At 35.8% G+C, this 16,590-nt stretch overlaps 2 protein-coding genes across 2 annotated transcripts; one reads left to right on the forward strand and one right to left on the reverse strand.

Moving 5' to 3' along the window:
• Positions 1-7,320: 7,320 nt before the first annotated feature.
• Positions 7,321-10,726, forward strand: LOC140841116 (ras-related protein RABD2a-like). Its single transcript, XM_073208318.1, has 8 exons — positions 7,321-7,542; positions 8,369-8,441; positions 8,878-8,925; positions 9,025-9,072; positions 9,702-9,773; positions 9,860-10,015; positions 10,103-10,206; positions 10,337-10,726. Exons 1-8 carry the CDS (start codon positions 7,529-7,531, stop codon positions 10,431-10,433), a joined length of 612 nt encoding a protein of 203 aa, XP_073064419.1. The 5' UTR covers positions 7,321-7,528; the 3' UTR covers positions 10,434-10,726.
• A 3,568-nt stretch (positions 10,727-14,294) lies between these two features.
• Positions 14,295-16,146, reverse strand: LOC140842164 (uncharacterized). The gene is made up of 2 exons (XM_073209978.1): positions 15,214-16,146; positions 14,295-15,001 (listed from the first exon to the last, which is right to left on the reverse strand). The coding sequence occupies exons 1-2, from the start codon at positions 15,659-15,661 to the stop codon at positions 14,958-14,960; spliced, it is 492 nt and encodes a 163-aa protein (XP_073066079.1). The 5' UTR covers positions 15,662-16,146; the 3' UTR covers positions 14,295-14,957.
• Positions 16,147-16,590: the final 444 nt, after the last annotated feature.

The following is a 16,590-nucleotide window of genomic DNA, read 5'->3' on the forward strand; positions in this document are numbered from 1 at the left end:
TTTCTGGGCTTTGATCTCTGTGGGCTACGCGCTTAATATCTGAGTAAGAGCTCTCGTAGGTCTGAGCCCGCCTGAATCCGGGACCTTATGGGAGCTCGGCCGAGAATCTCCAATCGTCCCGATATCACCTTCTTGGAGGTCGGCCAGGGAGGTCGGCTTGGGAGCTCGGCTGACCTTTCCGATCGTCGTAACTGCTGATATGGGAGGTCGACCAGGGATGACCTTGGGAGGTCGGCATGGGAGGTCGGCTGACCTCCCCGATCGATGGAACTGCTGTTATAGGAGGTCGGCTCGGCATCATCTTGGGAGGTCGGCATGGGAGCTCGGCGTGGGAGGTCGACTGACCTCCCGATCTACGGAAATGCTGTTATGGGAGGTCGGCTGGGATGACCTCCTAGATGACCTCTCGCGCTTCCCTGAATGCCGAGTTCTCAACTAGATGGGCTACCGAGAGCGGGCCGAGCCCATCCTCAATCCGATATATATATATATATATATATATATATATATATATATATATATATATACACACACACACACACACACTGTATCCCTTATTCTATTTTTCATGAAATAATAAATCATGTAAATAAATTCTAAATAAAATATTTTAAATTTTATTTTAATTAAATTATATATATATATATATATATATATATATATATATATATATATATATATATATATATATATATATACAGTCACGCCACAACACATGTACAAGAGCGCTAATATATGACAAAATTTTATGTAAGACGGTCTCACAGATAGTTATTTTATGAGACAGATCTCTTATTTGGGTCATCCATGAAAAAATATTACTTTTTATGCTAAAAGTATTACTTTTTATTATGAATATCGGTATGGTTGACTCATCTCACAAATAAAGATTCGTGAGATCGTCTTATAAGAGACCTACTTCTAATATAGATAATCGATAATTTATATATGTATTTTTTAAGTTAAATGAATAAATAAATTGAAGATGCTCCATCGCCTGAAAATATCTAAATCGTTTTCTTTATACATCATCGTCTCTCTTACAATATCTCCTAGAGACCAAATTTTATTCACGATTTGTCAGTGGACTAGAACTCTTTACAGGGCAAGTGGCAGTATTCAACATTATTTTATATTTTTTAATTATTGCTTTATTCATTTTAAAACTCGAATATCGGATATGGCTGAAAATCCAACCACTATTATTAATTAAAATTCGTAAGAGTCCATTTTCTCTATATAATATTTTTTAAATGCAATGATGACTATTGGATTTATCGTCACAGTAAGTTAAAAATTTGTGTGAGACGGTCTCACAGATCGTATTTTGTGAGATATATATTTTATTTAGATCATTTATGAAAAAAATATTACTTTTTATATTAAGAATATTATTTTTTAGTGTGAATATCGGTATGATTGACCTGTCTCACAGATAAAGATTCGTGAGACCGTCTTATAAGAGACATACTCTCAAAGTAGTGTCATCGAGATAAGTTAAGCAAAATGGAGATATCAAATAAGTCAAATTTATACATTTTTTTTAAAATTAAAACTGTATTGTTTGACTAAATAAAATACAATACACAAATAAATGTGTCCAAGAGTGTTGGAAGTAGGGGTGTTCAAATTTCGAATAAAACCGAAAAAACCGAAAATCCAAACCGAAAAACCCGAACTGAAAACCGAATTTTATAATTCGGATATAAATGTTAAAACCGAAATTAATTTGGTTCGGTTTCGGATTATAAATGTCAAAACCGAACCGACCGAAAAAACCGAAATATAATTAAATTAATAATGTTATTTTTATTTTATATTATTTATTGAGATGATATTAGTGAATAAAGAATTATTTTGAATAATCCTTAGTTGATTGTTGTTTATGTAATTCATTTGTACTTTATATTTAAATATTTTACTAAGAAATCATTTTAAAAAATAACATATTATATTTTATAGTATATTTATATTAAATAATTGTATCAAAACCGAAATAATCGACCGAAATAACCGAACCATTTTGGTAGAAAACCGAACCGAACCGAAGAAAAATGGTTCGGATATCGGATTATATATTTGTAAAACCGAAAAACCGAAAAAACCGAAATAAAAAAACGAAAATCGAACCGAACCGACCGATGAACACCCCTAGTTGGAAGTATGGGAATTCAACCCATTAATTAAGGTCCTAAAAAGTTTGGCCCCAAAACGAGGACGAGCAAATTGAGTGCTTCAACTACCTGTAGAATCGCTCTATTCAAATCTAATTATACTAAATAGATTTGTGTGAGAAAGACGGATTAACTTTGTCTATATTTACAATAAAAAATAATATTTTTTATGAGTGACCAAAATAGAATATCTGTATCATTAAATTGATATCGGAAACCGTCTCACATAAGTTTTTGTGTTTTTTATCAAACAAATTCGATTAATTATTTTGATCGGTTAACTGAACGTTTTTTCAAATTGAACAAAATCATTTATTTCAAATTTACTTTTCAAAATAGTATCGTTGAGCCCAAATGTAATGTTATATGTCGAATAAACATATAAATATGTTGATTTCTGAAATCACTTACGGTGTTCGATTCAATCCTTAGCCCTAACCTCATAAAGGAAAAATTGAAGATTTGATGAAATTTCTGTGGATAGCGTGATATTTGTATGGAATATTGTTTTTGAAATGATAGTTTTGTATTTAATATATTTTATGATAATAATGAAATCCACAATCATTATCCTTCTCGACACGAACTAAGACAAAGCTAGATGAATCGGATTTCGACCTAACCAAAGACCTAGAACATCTTTATTGTCTCTTACTCGGAGAGAACTGAAGTCTGAATAGTTACATATTTGACGCAACCAAGTTTTTCAGATAATCTATAATAGTCAAACATGTACTTCACCAAATAAGCCAATTGTGAATTGAATTTGCACAGAAACAAGCGTGTTTGAGGCACAAGTGCGGCGAAAAGCTTGGAGACCAAATAGCGAACACATATGCACTTGACATCCAAGATTTTGTCGAGAATATTGATGATTAGCTCTATTGAAAGACTGATGAAGGCCTGAAAATCGAGGGAGCTGGGTAGGCGATTCGTCAGACCGGTAGGTTTTTCTCTGCCCATTGAGATCAGATAGGTGCTACCCGAGCTGAATAGTCTGCACACGTTTTAGACCAAATAACATTAGTGGGTGCCAGAAATTTTTCCTGCGTGGCTACTTCGATGTTCAAGTCAGTCGAATGTTTATGCAAAAGAAAGTGTAATAGAGAGTATATGTTAAATGAAAAAAAAATGAATGCCATATGATTAAGGAAAACTATGTATTTATCAGAGAGAAGTCGATGATGATATTGTTTTCAGTGCTCGGTTTGCTTATCATAACAAGATGGATGTCCATGCCCTGTCTCCTGACACTGCCACATCAAACAAATCATACTATCTCTACCTCTATTCTAGTCACATAATCCATTAGTACACTGAATGACATGCCAATGATTTCGAAGCATGACATCACATATCTACTTGGAATTGACACATATACCGAGGTGCTCAGGTAGATAATCGTGGTGCCACGATGAGGATAGGGCCTCTAAGCCTCTAAGTCTTATTAAGCTACCCGGGCTACACTGAGAGCCCGGGTTCAGTTGAACACACGCTGGCCTGATTAGCTTCCCTAGTGTTACAAACCCAATGATGGCTTATAAACGAGCGCTTCCTTATCTTTCCGACCAATCCCCGACTCGAGTCCTAAGATGATCTGATGACCAGGGCATCTTCTGGGGTATCACCACTCCCCCCTTAACTATTCGAGCTAGAGTCTCACTCTCTGTCCTGCATAGCTAAATTGGACTCGGGTGGGAAGTGAGTTTGTATTTTTGAATTTGAGCAGAGAAGGGCTGATGTCAACATGAAATAAGTCCTAGGCGTCGAAAAGACAAATTATGACATGTATCGCTTTGTATTTTGGGCCCGTCTCTTCAACTACCGACACAATTTCCAAGATGAAGCATGACATCCTACTTATCTTTAGAATCAACAACTCTGATTAACGTTGTGACCCTCATAAATATCTGCCAACTCTCTCATTTCATACTTTTGCATTCTCGCTCTTGCACTTTGGCGTCCTCCGTCCTTTTCCGACGAAATCCCATCGTTAATTCCGGCCAAATTTCCCCTCCTACTACGTTGTAAGTTGTTTTTCTTCTTTATAATACTGTCAACTTCTAGTTCTTCTACTTCTGGAGTAAACCTTTATGGTTCTTGCGGTGAACCCTCGCATTGTGTGGCATTTATATAATATATTTCATTCAGTTCAGTCGCACTGATTTAAAATCAGAGAGCAACACTTTCAAATTAAAAGACTGAGCAATATTTTTGAAAAAGTACTAATGCCTACTAAATCTGTTTGGGAAGACAATGCATACTTAATAATGGATGCATTATGTTAGTGATTTTTGTTTTAACAAAATCAGTTTTAATACATTAAATATTGATAATGATGATAAACATTAAAACTTAGACTTTTATATCTTATAATATAATCAAAGATTGATTGTTGAATCGTTAGTTATTGTGAAGGGTGGTATAAAAAATTGAAAAACAAATAAACCACGAGACCTAATCAGTGTGTTAAGTAATAATATAGTTGCTAGGGCTTGAAGCAAAGTGGATTGAAAATTGATATGTTTTTTTAATTATTAAAAAAAGAAACTAATGAATTAAAACAATGGAACATGTACATTCTGAGACAAGGAATGAAAGATAGCCACATTTTTGTTGTAAACGAGAAGACTTTTCTTATTACTCGTAAGTAAACCTATCAATCAGTTAACAACAGAAACTGAGTTCATTTCAAAAGTGTACTTACATCGATCGATCATATAAACGAATTAAGATGAAATTTAATGCTTAATTCTTCATTAATTGCGACAAGGCTTCTTTCTTACCATCATGGCGGCCACTTGAGTGTTTTCTTGTTTTCCGGAGGAGTTCTCAACCACGAATTCATCTTAAACTTGATCGTTTTTGTCATGTATCGAGCCTAGGCTCGCATATAGTGATTGTACAACAGGTATTTGTAGCAACTATAATTTGTATCCGTCCTAGTTTTACGGAAATTTACTAGTCCAATTTACTGTAGTAGTCCATTGCAACACCTTAGAATCAATTTCTTTCTTATGTCGGATGATTACAATCACCCCTCTTTCATAAAACCACGTCCTCGTCGTGGCCTGACCTCGACCTACGGGCACCGAAACTCTAGAGGTGACTCTTACATATTTAAAGATCTCGTCATGTAGCTTGATGAAGTATTGTATAGAGCTTCAACTTTTAAAGATGCTACAGTGTTTGGCAAAGCTGAACTATATATTCACAAATACTTATCTTGCTTATAAGATTTTGTTAACAATACTAATTACAGTTGCATAAGCAGAAAGAAGCTTATCGAAATCGAAGTTATAAAGACTTATATTTTTTTTATCAATAATATCACAAGATAGACTAAATGAGCTAACGATATTGTTGATTGACAAAGAAATGATCCGACAACTGGATTGTACAGAGTTGATATACATTTTTCCTCTAAAACATCCAGATGGTTATTATTTATGTAATTATTTCAAATATTTATTGACTTGTATTTTATGTAATATATTGTTTCTGGTGTATTTATATATGTTTTATTGTATTTATTATTATTTGTTAACTGAATTTTAGCATTAGTTTATCACAAGAAGATGGCTCATTTTTAAATTTTCACTTTAGGCAGCATCGAACATAGGCACGGCTCTGACCATACCTAATACCATTATGTCACACCCGAGCTCAGGCCTGCATATGTGCGACTACATAACATGCTATTATAAAACTACTTTGTATCAGTTATCGTTTTACGAAAATGATAGTCCAAGTTGCTATAGAAGTCTATTATAACATCTCATAAACCATTTTAAACATTTAGTTTTTTTCCCAGGTGGGATGGGATATCACACCCTTCTTTCAGAAAGCAACGTCCACGTCGAAATATGATCCTCGCTTCACTAGCGTTGAAAATCTAGACGTGACTCCTACAAGTTCTAAATGTGGCTCTCCATCATTACTTTATGAAATTGACTAACCCAATTTGTTATATGATTCCACGTAAACTTTTGCAAAACATTTTAAAAATTCATTTCTTTCTCATGTGGAATGGGGCAGGATGAATAAAAAAAATTGACTTGTGTATTTCAGACATGACTTTTTGTCATAAGTTTTCAATATTAGGCACGTACAGTCTATCTTGCATCCAAAACACGTCGTTGTGATTGATTTTATATTAAGAACTCTTTCATTTCTTGATCCGAGCTTTGATTTTTTTAACTTAGGATCTTGGTCCTGATTTAGCTTCATTGTCCTAAGGAACAACCATTTCAGAATTGACACAAGTCAGTCATGCTTAACTTTGGATTTTTTAACTAGTGAGCTATAAAAAAAATGAACATTTTTTTATATGAGTAAGACTTACAAATTTTTTTAAGTCTTCAAAACTATAAAATCTCATACGTACACAGTCTTGGAATTTCATTCATTCTTGGATGGCGTATCACAATCACCTTTCCTACAAAACCCAATGTCCTCATTGCTCATCGATCCACCAGAGTTGAGAATCTAGAGGTTGCTCATACGAGTTCAAGAGGTGGCTCCCGTGTGCGTAACACTTTGCTCCGCAGGTTCAAGAGTTTTCCTATCGGCAATATTCTCTGATACCACTCTGTAATGCCCTGGATTCGACGATTGTGCCTATTATACCAACATGAATCTTCTCAGCTTGCTTATGTCTTTATTCATATGCACCCTGATAAACTTATCAGTGGATCACTCATTCCATAATTGCTCCAAGTCATACACACTTAATTTTGAAGTTTTTTTTAAGTGATGATCTCTAGAAAAATATGCATCTTATTAATATGAGCAATACCCATCAAAAGAAGTTGCATCTTGTTGAATGATATTCTACACGGCCTATTCCTCGATCCATTAGTACCAAGAATCTAGAGATGACTCATATAAGTTTAATATGCGGCATGTGTTCCTTCTAGTGACCGTCTTTGATGGCAATCTTTCACGCCTCAGGTTCAGGCCCACATATATGAGACTGCACAAGGGTTCCAGTAACAATTAATTCATATTTGTCACCGGTTTACGAAAATTATTATACATGTACATCAAAACTAGTCCAACGGTTCCAATTGGCTCTATATAAATGTCCACCTTAATTTTCAGATTTTAAAAATTATTATATATGTACATAAAAACTAATCGAACGGTTCCAATTGGCTCTATATAAATGACCAGCTTAATTTCCAGATTTAAATTCAATCAATTAATTCGATAACACAAGCGCGAACGCTTTTGCTACCACCACCGTCTGGACCCAATCACGTCCTCCGACACGGATCTCTATCGCGGCTGATCTCCGCCTGTTGGGAGGAGAATATTCCTGTATCTCCACAGTCGGACCACCGTACCCAATCATGACCCCTGAATAGTAAATCTCTCTTTTCTTTTGTATTTCAGATAAATCCGAGGACAGAGAAATTTTCCTAGGGCTTCAATTTTTATACAAATTGGTTTTGTGACAGTCTCAGTTGTAAATAATGTGAATTTCAATTTTCATTTCCTATGGATGTCATGATATTCGATTTATGCTTATGAATTTGGGTACAAATCACTCAAATAGATTCTGGACGTAACTTCCGTGGATTGCTTGTTAAGCTTGAAATATTCTAGGTTCCAGAAATTAAAATGTAATTGTGCATCCTCCTGATTTGTAGAATGGTCAAAATAGTTTAGGTTATGGGTAATTTTTTGAGATAATTCTTCTCACAAAACATTCTCCAGAGGCGTTGCTATTAGGTTAGTCAGGCTTTCAATTTCTTCTGAATCACAGAATGATAAGTTGAATTTTATAATTTTTATGTTTTGTACGAATGTGAGGGAGGTTCCGGTTTCGTAGCTAGTTTCATTTACTGGTGCTTAAATGATATCTTTTGCTTAATTTTTATCTGTTCTTTTGGGATTTTAAAATTCATTATAAATGCTGAGATTTGTTAATATTTTAGAAATTCAGTTCCTTTGCCTTCGCTTTAAAGTACCATAAATTTAGTCTCTATTATTATTGAATAACTATAATATATACACCATAAAAAAATAGAGAACAATGGAACGGTATTATCTTCTCGTCAGTCTCTCTGTTTGTCTGTAGTTTAAGAATTCTCTGTTAGTGTTTGGCCACTGCTGAAACTTCGTCGTTGTTACCTTTTATATTATAAATGATATGGAAACTCATTACCATGTGATTATTTATCTTGCAGTGACTACTTGTTCAAGCTTCTGTTAATTGGAGATTCTGGAGTTGGCAAGTCATGTCTCCTCCTGAGATTTTCTGTAAGACTCTAGGGTTGCATGTAGTTGGGGCGATAGGATATAGGGTAACTGATTTTTAAAGCGCTTAGAAGTGTGATGCGGTTATTTAAATAGTTAAAGAGATAATTAGTAAATATTTGGTACAGCGGGGGATTTTCAACTTAGACTATATTATGACATTTTTAGAAACTTATACTCAAATGAAAGTAATTCTTTTCATTTTATTGACTTTTGATATTGAACAAACATTTATATGTTGCAGTGACTTTGTGAAATTAAGGAGTTACAAAATATTAGTGCTCGTCTAGAACAAGTAGTGCTAATACGCTACATTGATCATTCTCTATGCCACCGTTATACAAAACTGGTGCCCATATGAATGAGTAGTTCATAATTTGTTTCTAACTATTTACTTGTGCATTTAGGCTAATGAGTGATCATTGTTGTATTCACACAGGATGATTCATACCTGGACAGTTACATTAGCACAATTGGTGTTGATTTTGTAAGAACTCACTGTGTTCTTTTTCTTGGTTGTGGGTGGTGGGGTGGGTTGGTTGATTTACATGGCACAATCAGAAATCTGTTTTTTTTACTTCTACAGAAAATACGCACTGTTGAGCAAGATGAGAAGACCATTAAACTTCAGATTGTAAGTTGCTGTGATCATAAATGTCTAATCAAGAGATTTGGCTGTCACCTATAAATTATTCATTGATTTTTTTTAATATATCTTTAAGATATTTTAGGATATTATAATTTTTAATTGTTGTAAAATTTGCTCATTTTGTTACGTAGTATTGGTGGAGAGATGTTTTTTATCCTACAGTAAATTTTTTTCGCATGCTGTTGAGGTCTCAAACTTATTTACTTATCTGTCTTACACGATTCACAACAACTTAATCTTTTATTATTCACTTGTTAAGGGAAAACGGACCAGGATTTATTGTTCTTGAAACATTTATACCTTTCGGTAAATTATTCACTGTTTCTTTTCTTTTCCTTGTAAAGTTTTGATTCCTAGATGAAGCTATAACATGAACTCCCTCGAAGAAACGCTTCCACACTTCCAGCTTTAATCATAGCGATTACAAGGACGCATGCACAATGATTTGCTATGGTTTTACTTTTCATTTTTTGACTAGATTATTCTTATAATGTTTTATCCACGTGAATATGTGAGTGGTTTAGTTAGGCAACTTTTTGCTCAAATGTTTTTTCCCCTACCTGATGCTCTTCTATTTTCACCAAGCCTCGCTCATTTTTCTTTATTGTTTGCAGTGGGATACAGCTGGACAGGAACGATTCAGAACCATAACTAGTAGCTACTACCGTGGGGCACATGGCATTATAGTAAGTTTATTTCAAGTTGCCTTATCTCTTACAGGCAATTCCTGCGTTCTTTTAAATGTGTCCATCTTCTTGGAATTTTCTGTCAGATAGTATACGATGTTACTGACCAAGAAAGCTTCAACAATGTGAAGCAATGGTTGAGTGAAATTGATCGTTATGCTGGTGATAATGTAAACAAGCTTTTAGTAGGAAACAAATGTGACCTCGCTGTTAACAGAGCCGTGCCGTTTGAAACGGCCAAGGTATACATCACATCATCATTCATGCATATAATTATCTTAAGCTGACTCAGTCAGCTAAACTACTTTTGTTTCTCATGTTTTAATAAGGCTTTTGCGGATGAAATGGGCATTCCATTCATGGAGACAAGTGCAAAAAATGCGACGAATGTTGAACAAGCTTTCATGGCCATGGCTGCTGATATTAAAAACAGGTCTTTTTTCCTTTACGTAGCTTGATAAATTTAGGACAATAGAGAATGGAGTTTTTTCTCTGGACTGTTGCATCTGTAATTAGTGTGTTAATCTTTTTCTTTAACATGTGCCATTTTAATTCGATCACAGGATGGCAAGTCAGCCAGCATCAAGCAATGCAAGGCCACCTACTGTGCAAATTCGAGGACAACCAGTTTCCCAGAACAGTGGCTGCTGTTCTTCGTAATGGTATTCCACAAATGCCAACGACTCTCGTCACAATACAACACGGTCACGACTTCGTTATTGATGCACGTCGTATTAGTTCCTTTTTTTTTCAAAAATATTTTGTTTCTCATAGCCCTTTATAATTATGTCCAACTGCTAACACTAGTGATATTTGTTTGTTAGTTGGCTATTTGTGACCTTAGTACCTTCCCCTTATGACAATGTTACAGCTTTTGCAAACATGTAGTAGAGAAAGTATATGGCACAATTTCTTATCCAACAAATGTTATATTATATTGTGGTTTATGTTCACGTTTGAATTGGGATGATCTGCAATTTAATTTCCTTTTTACCCCCCTTGATGGTGTTATTGTGGGCCTAACTTCTTAATATATTAACACTAATATAATAACGGAAGCGTAACTATAATTTATTTAAATTCATGACATGACGGCAAACAACGCTTTTTCTAAACAACTATATGTCATTTTATTTTACAAAACAATACATGACAATCTAACAAATTAACCATTGTCTAATCTTTCTCCTCGCGTGAATCTGGTTCTCGCATTTTATTTTACAATACAATACATGACAATCTAACAAATTAATCATTTTCTAATCTTTCTCCTCGCGTGACTCTGTTTCTCTTGTGTCTGAAATTTACGATAAATAGAAGAAAACATATGTAGGTCTTTGAGGACTTTGTGAAATAATAATATAGGTTTTCAGACGGTGATTTATAGGTTATGATATATTGAAATGAAAGAGACATGAAGTAGCTAGCATGCAGTGACTAATAGAGGTGGTGTAGCACTTACGAGCCAAGGTGAACTTACAATTCTGGACCGAAGTTACGTTGTTCAGATGAATCATATACCCGAATTTGAACTCGTTGTTCATTGGACTTATTTTCCGGGCCTATGCACGTTGTCCGGTGACTTAAAAATCCGTTACAATGATCGTTGTCTCGACTCCATTCAATCATTTGTTTACAATCATATATCAATATTTAACCAAAAATCAAGTACGTCAGACAATTAAAAAAAAGTGAATAAAGATGATCAACTACAGTTCGAATTACTCAATATAATGCAGTATATGGAAAAATTAGAAGTGGAAAGAATTAATTACAGGCCAAATGCCAAACATGTCATATTAAAAAAAAGCCAATAATAAACTTCACATTTCTATCTTACTCAGTTATTTGTTTTGACAATCCAATTGCTTAAATATTCCTATAATTATCAATTTTGTGATAATTTATGTGTTAGTAAGATTCATATATAGTTGACTTGCCTAAATTCAGATCTTGATTAAAATTAACGAGAAAAATCATAATAATACGAAATTAACTCCAAGAAATTTCACGGTATGTATTTTGTAGAGTTTTATAACTTTCGTATATAAAGAGTTTCAAAATTCTAAACTTATTTTATCCAAATAGTAAGGAAAGTGGAAAGAAAACTCCCGTAATGGAAAGATGAAATGCTTTCCTTGTGTATTAAATTAATATGGCCCTACACTATTTATATACAACTGTTAAGGGTAAATAAAAGAATACAGCACAATAGTTTGTTATGTTTGTTACACAAAATTCTATCCATAGATGACTCTAGAAACACTACACATGTGTGGGTTCACATGTGTTGCTGATGTAGGCCACTATTGCTGATGTGGGTTTTTATCACTTAACTTCCCCTGCAAGGTCAGCGTGGGATTGAGTAAAACGCTGAGCTTGGTCCGAAAGCGAGTAAAGGAGACGGCTGAGAGAGGCTTTGTAAGAACATCAGCGATGTGATCACAAGAGGGAACATATCGAATTGCCATTTGATTGGAGATAACCTTTTCTCTTAGAAAGAATAAGTCAAGTTCAAAGTGTTTAGTTCTAGAATGCAATACCGGATTTGCACTGAGAGCTATAGTACTGAGATTGTCACACCAGATAACTGGAATGTTAGTTGAACCAACGTGAAGTTCAGACAGAATTGATTTAAGCCAAAGGAGTTCAGCTGTTGCATTGGCTAAGCTGCGATACTCAGCTTCCGTACTCGAGCGAGAAACAACAGTTTGCTTTTTAGAATGCCATGAGATAGGAGAGTTGCCAAGAAACCAACAAAAACCAGAAATAGAACGCCTATCATCAATGTCATTTCCCCAATTGGCATCAGAATATCCTGTCAATGTAAGCCTAGAGTTGGCAGTGAGATGAATTCCATAATGCAGAGTGCCATTGAGATAACGAAGTATTCTTTTGACAGCCACCCAGTGCAAGTGAAGTGGATGATGCATAACTGACTCACTTTATTCACACTATAAGCGATATCCGGTCTTGTGAATGTTAAGTATTGAAGTGCACCAACAGTGCTGCGATAAAGAGTGATATCTTCAAAAGGAACGCCTTCTCGAGTTGATAGTTTGAGAGAAGAAATCACAGGAGTAGGAAGGGACTTGGCCTTGTCCATCTTAGTCTTCGAAAGTAGATCTTGAATATACTTTGCTTGAGAAAGAAACAAAGTGTCCCGAGTTGGCTGAGAGACTTCTATGCCAAGAAAATATGAGAGATCACCAAGGTGTTTTAATGAGAACTCAGAGTTCAGGCGATGAATAAGGGCTTGAATCTCTGTAGCATTGCTTCCTGTTATGACAATGTCATCCACGTAAACCAAAATATAAATAATGAGAGTGAGTGAAATCGAACAAATAGAGAAGAGTCACCTTTGGAAGCATGAAAACCAATGTGCTGTAGAGTGGTCTTGAGTTTGTCAAACCAAGCACGGGGTGCTTGTTTCAACCCATAGATGGCCTTATGCAATCTGCAAAATAGCATGGTATTTCCCTGTCGTTGTTTAAAACCAGGGGGTTGCTGCATATGAATGGTTTCATGAAGGTTAGCATGAAGAAACTCATTATTGACATCTAATTGTTGGATGATCCATCCTTTTGTTAAAGCGATTGTGAGGACCAATCGAATTGTAGTTGGTTTAACAACAGGACTGAAAGTGTCAAAGTAATCCAGGCCAGCAGTTTGAGAGTATCCCTTAGTAACAAGACGGGCTTTGTAGCGAGCTATGGAGCCATTCGGATGTTTTTTAAGCTTGTACAACCATTTGCAGCCAATAATGGGAGTGTTCAATGGAGGAGAGACCAAAGACCAGGTTTTGTTTTTGAGTAAAGCATGATACTCATCTTTCATTGCCTGTTTCCACTCATTATGAAGCAAAGCGTCTTGAAATTTAGTGGGTTCAGTAGTAGGAAGATGAAGGGCATGGTATAGCTTGGGTTTAAAAACTCCAGCCTTGGATCGACTGAACATAGAGTGAGTATTCTCTGGTATAGGATTTGATGTACTACCTGTGTCTCATATAGGAGCAGAGACAGATGGAGAAGAAGATAAAGAAGGAGCGGAAACAGGAGTATCTGGCAAAGTAGTGACTATAGGATGGGAAGGACTGGACTCAAGCGGAGTTGGCATATGTGGAGCAAGAAAAGGAATATGAGGAGGGACAAGAGAAGAGGGAGGTGTACTGATAGATGCAGAGGATGTAGCTAACAGACGATGAGAAAAAGGAAATGAGTTTTCATCAAACTTAACATGTCTTGAAATATAAAGACGGCCATCTTCGCTGAGGCATTTATATCCTTTATGTTTCGTGTTGTAGACAAGGAATGTACATGCCTTGGAGCGAAAGGATAGCTTGTGAGAGTAATATACGCGGAGATAAGGAAAACATAGACAACCAAAGACACGGAGAAAAGAATAATCAGGAGTAAGTTGAAATAACCTTTGAAGAGGGATTTGTTTATGCAGAATGGAGGTAGGCAGCCTATTAATTAAGTAAACAGCAGTGGAGAAGGCATCATCCCAATAAGTGCATGAGCAAGTAAAGAAAGATCAGTGTCGACAATATGCCTATGTTTTCGTTCCACAACACCATTTTGTTGGGAAGTATATGGACATATTACACGATGTTCGATTCCAAATTTTTGAAAGAAAGGAACCAATGATCGATATTCCCCACCCCAATCTGTTTGAAGAGCTTTGATCTTGTGGTTGCATTGCAACTCAACATTAGTTTTAAACCTTTGAAAGATCTGAAATACCTCGGATTTGTGTTTAAGAAAGAAAATCCAGGTATATCTACTAAATGCATCAACAAAACTAACATAATATCGAAACCCATTATTGGAAATATGGTGAGCTGGACCCCAAACATCAGAGAAGACAAGTTCAAGTGGTTTAGAGTAGACTGTGTGAGATTTTGGAAATGACAATTTATGATTCTTTCCCAACTCACAAGCAGAGCAAAGAGCAATATTGTCATTTCTTGGAAAAGAGACATTACAATTGGTTAAAACTTGCTTTACAGTAGGAAACATGGGATGACCTAGCCTATAATGCCATCTAGCTAATGTGGATGATGCCATTGGAGGAGGAGGATGTGCTGACTGCACTTGATTTAAAGGAGAAATGAGATTGAGGCAGGATGCTTGTGTGGATGGAGGACGATCAAGTTTGCCAAGATGAAATCTGTATAGACCTTCATGTAAGTTGCCTTTGAGAAGCTGAACCTTGGTTGCTAGATCCTTCACAACACAGAATTGTGGGTGAAATTCAAAGAAGACATTGTTGTCTTGAGCAAATTTGCTTACACTAACAAGGTTTTTGGTAATATGAGGAAAACAAAGTAAATTATTTAAATGATATGTGCGAGACTTTTTATGTGAGGAAGAGTGAAAACGTGATACTCCTATATGTGAAATAGGTAAACCAGATCCATTACCCATATAAACTTTACCTTCACCTGTGAACTCAGATCCAATAGTGAGATAACCAAGATCATTGGTGACATGATGAGATGCTCCAGAGTCAGGGAACCACCAATCTTCATTGAGCATGTTTGGCTGCTTCATGGCTACTGCAGCAGAAGGAGGACCTCGATTTGGATGGACAGTAGGTTGGAAAGGAGGACCTGAGTTTCTGTGTTGTGGAACAAAGTCTTTATCAAAGCGATAATAGCATTTTTCAGCAACGTGTCCAGAGTACCCACAGATTTGACATGTTGGGCGATTGTTGTTGTTCCCGTTTTTTTCTTCCACCTCTAAAGAAACGGCCACGGCCACGTCCACGAGGAGTGAAACTTTGAGTTGGAGTATCACGGCCCTTTGATTGAGAAAAAGTGGTAGCATTGATGTTAGGAGTGCTTCCATCAGTGTTGGTTGTGTAAGACTCAATTCGTGCCTCATGTGCCATTAGTAAAGCACTAACATCTGCGGTTGAAAAGAGCATCAACTCTGGAGGTAATATGTACCACAACAGCTTCATATTCCACTCCAACTCCTCCCAAAATGTACAACACATGTTCATCATCAGAAATTGAATGGCCACACACAGCTAGTAAATCAACATAGCCTTTCATTTTGCTAAGGAAATCTTTCATGCTAAGAATTCCCTTCTTCAGTGTTTGTAATTGCAATTTGTACTGCATTACACGAGCCTTGGATCTGGTGGCAAAGAGATGTGTGATTTGCGACCAGAGTTGAGCTGTGGTTGTACAACCGATCATCTGGGCTTGAACACCTTCGGCCATTGAACCAAGTAGAAAGGAGAATAGAAGCTGGTCTTGCCGACACCACAAGCTGTAGAGTGGATTAATTGTTTCAGCCACATCCTCTGTAATCAAATTTTTTTGCGGAATGGGCGTTTCTTCTGTAAGAAAATATTCGAGACCCAGACCATTAATTCCCGAAGAAATTTGAAGCTGCCAAAGAAGAAAATTATCATCACCAAGTTTTACGTGGGTGATCTGATTTGTTGGGTTAACTAGCACAAGGTTGGAGGTGGTGCCGAAATTGTTATGGGAGATGTTGCTGGAATTATTTAGTGAGGTAGCTTCCGCCATTTTTTTTTTTTTTGGTAGCTCTGATACCAAGTAAGGAAAGTGGAAAGATAACTCTCGTAATGGAAAGATGAAATGCTTTCCTTGTGTATTAAATTAATATGGCCTTACACTATTTATATACAACTGTTAAGGGTAAATACAAGAATATAGCACAATAGTTTGTTATGTTTGTTACACAAAATTCTATCCATATATGACTCTAGAAACACTACACATGTGTGGGTTCACATGTGTTGCTGATGTAGGCCACTATTGTTGATGTGAGTTTTATCA

The sequence above is a fragment of the Primulina eburnea genome, chromosome 9 (assembly GCF_022965805.1).
Source record: "Primulina eburnea isolate SZY01 chromosome 9, ASM2296580v1, whole genome shotgun sequence".
NCBI classification, from domain to species: domain Eukaryota; kingdom Viridiplantae; phylum Streptophyta; class Magnoliopsida; order Lamiales; family Gesneriaceae; genus Primulina; species Primulina eburnea.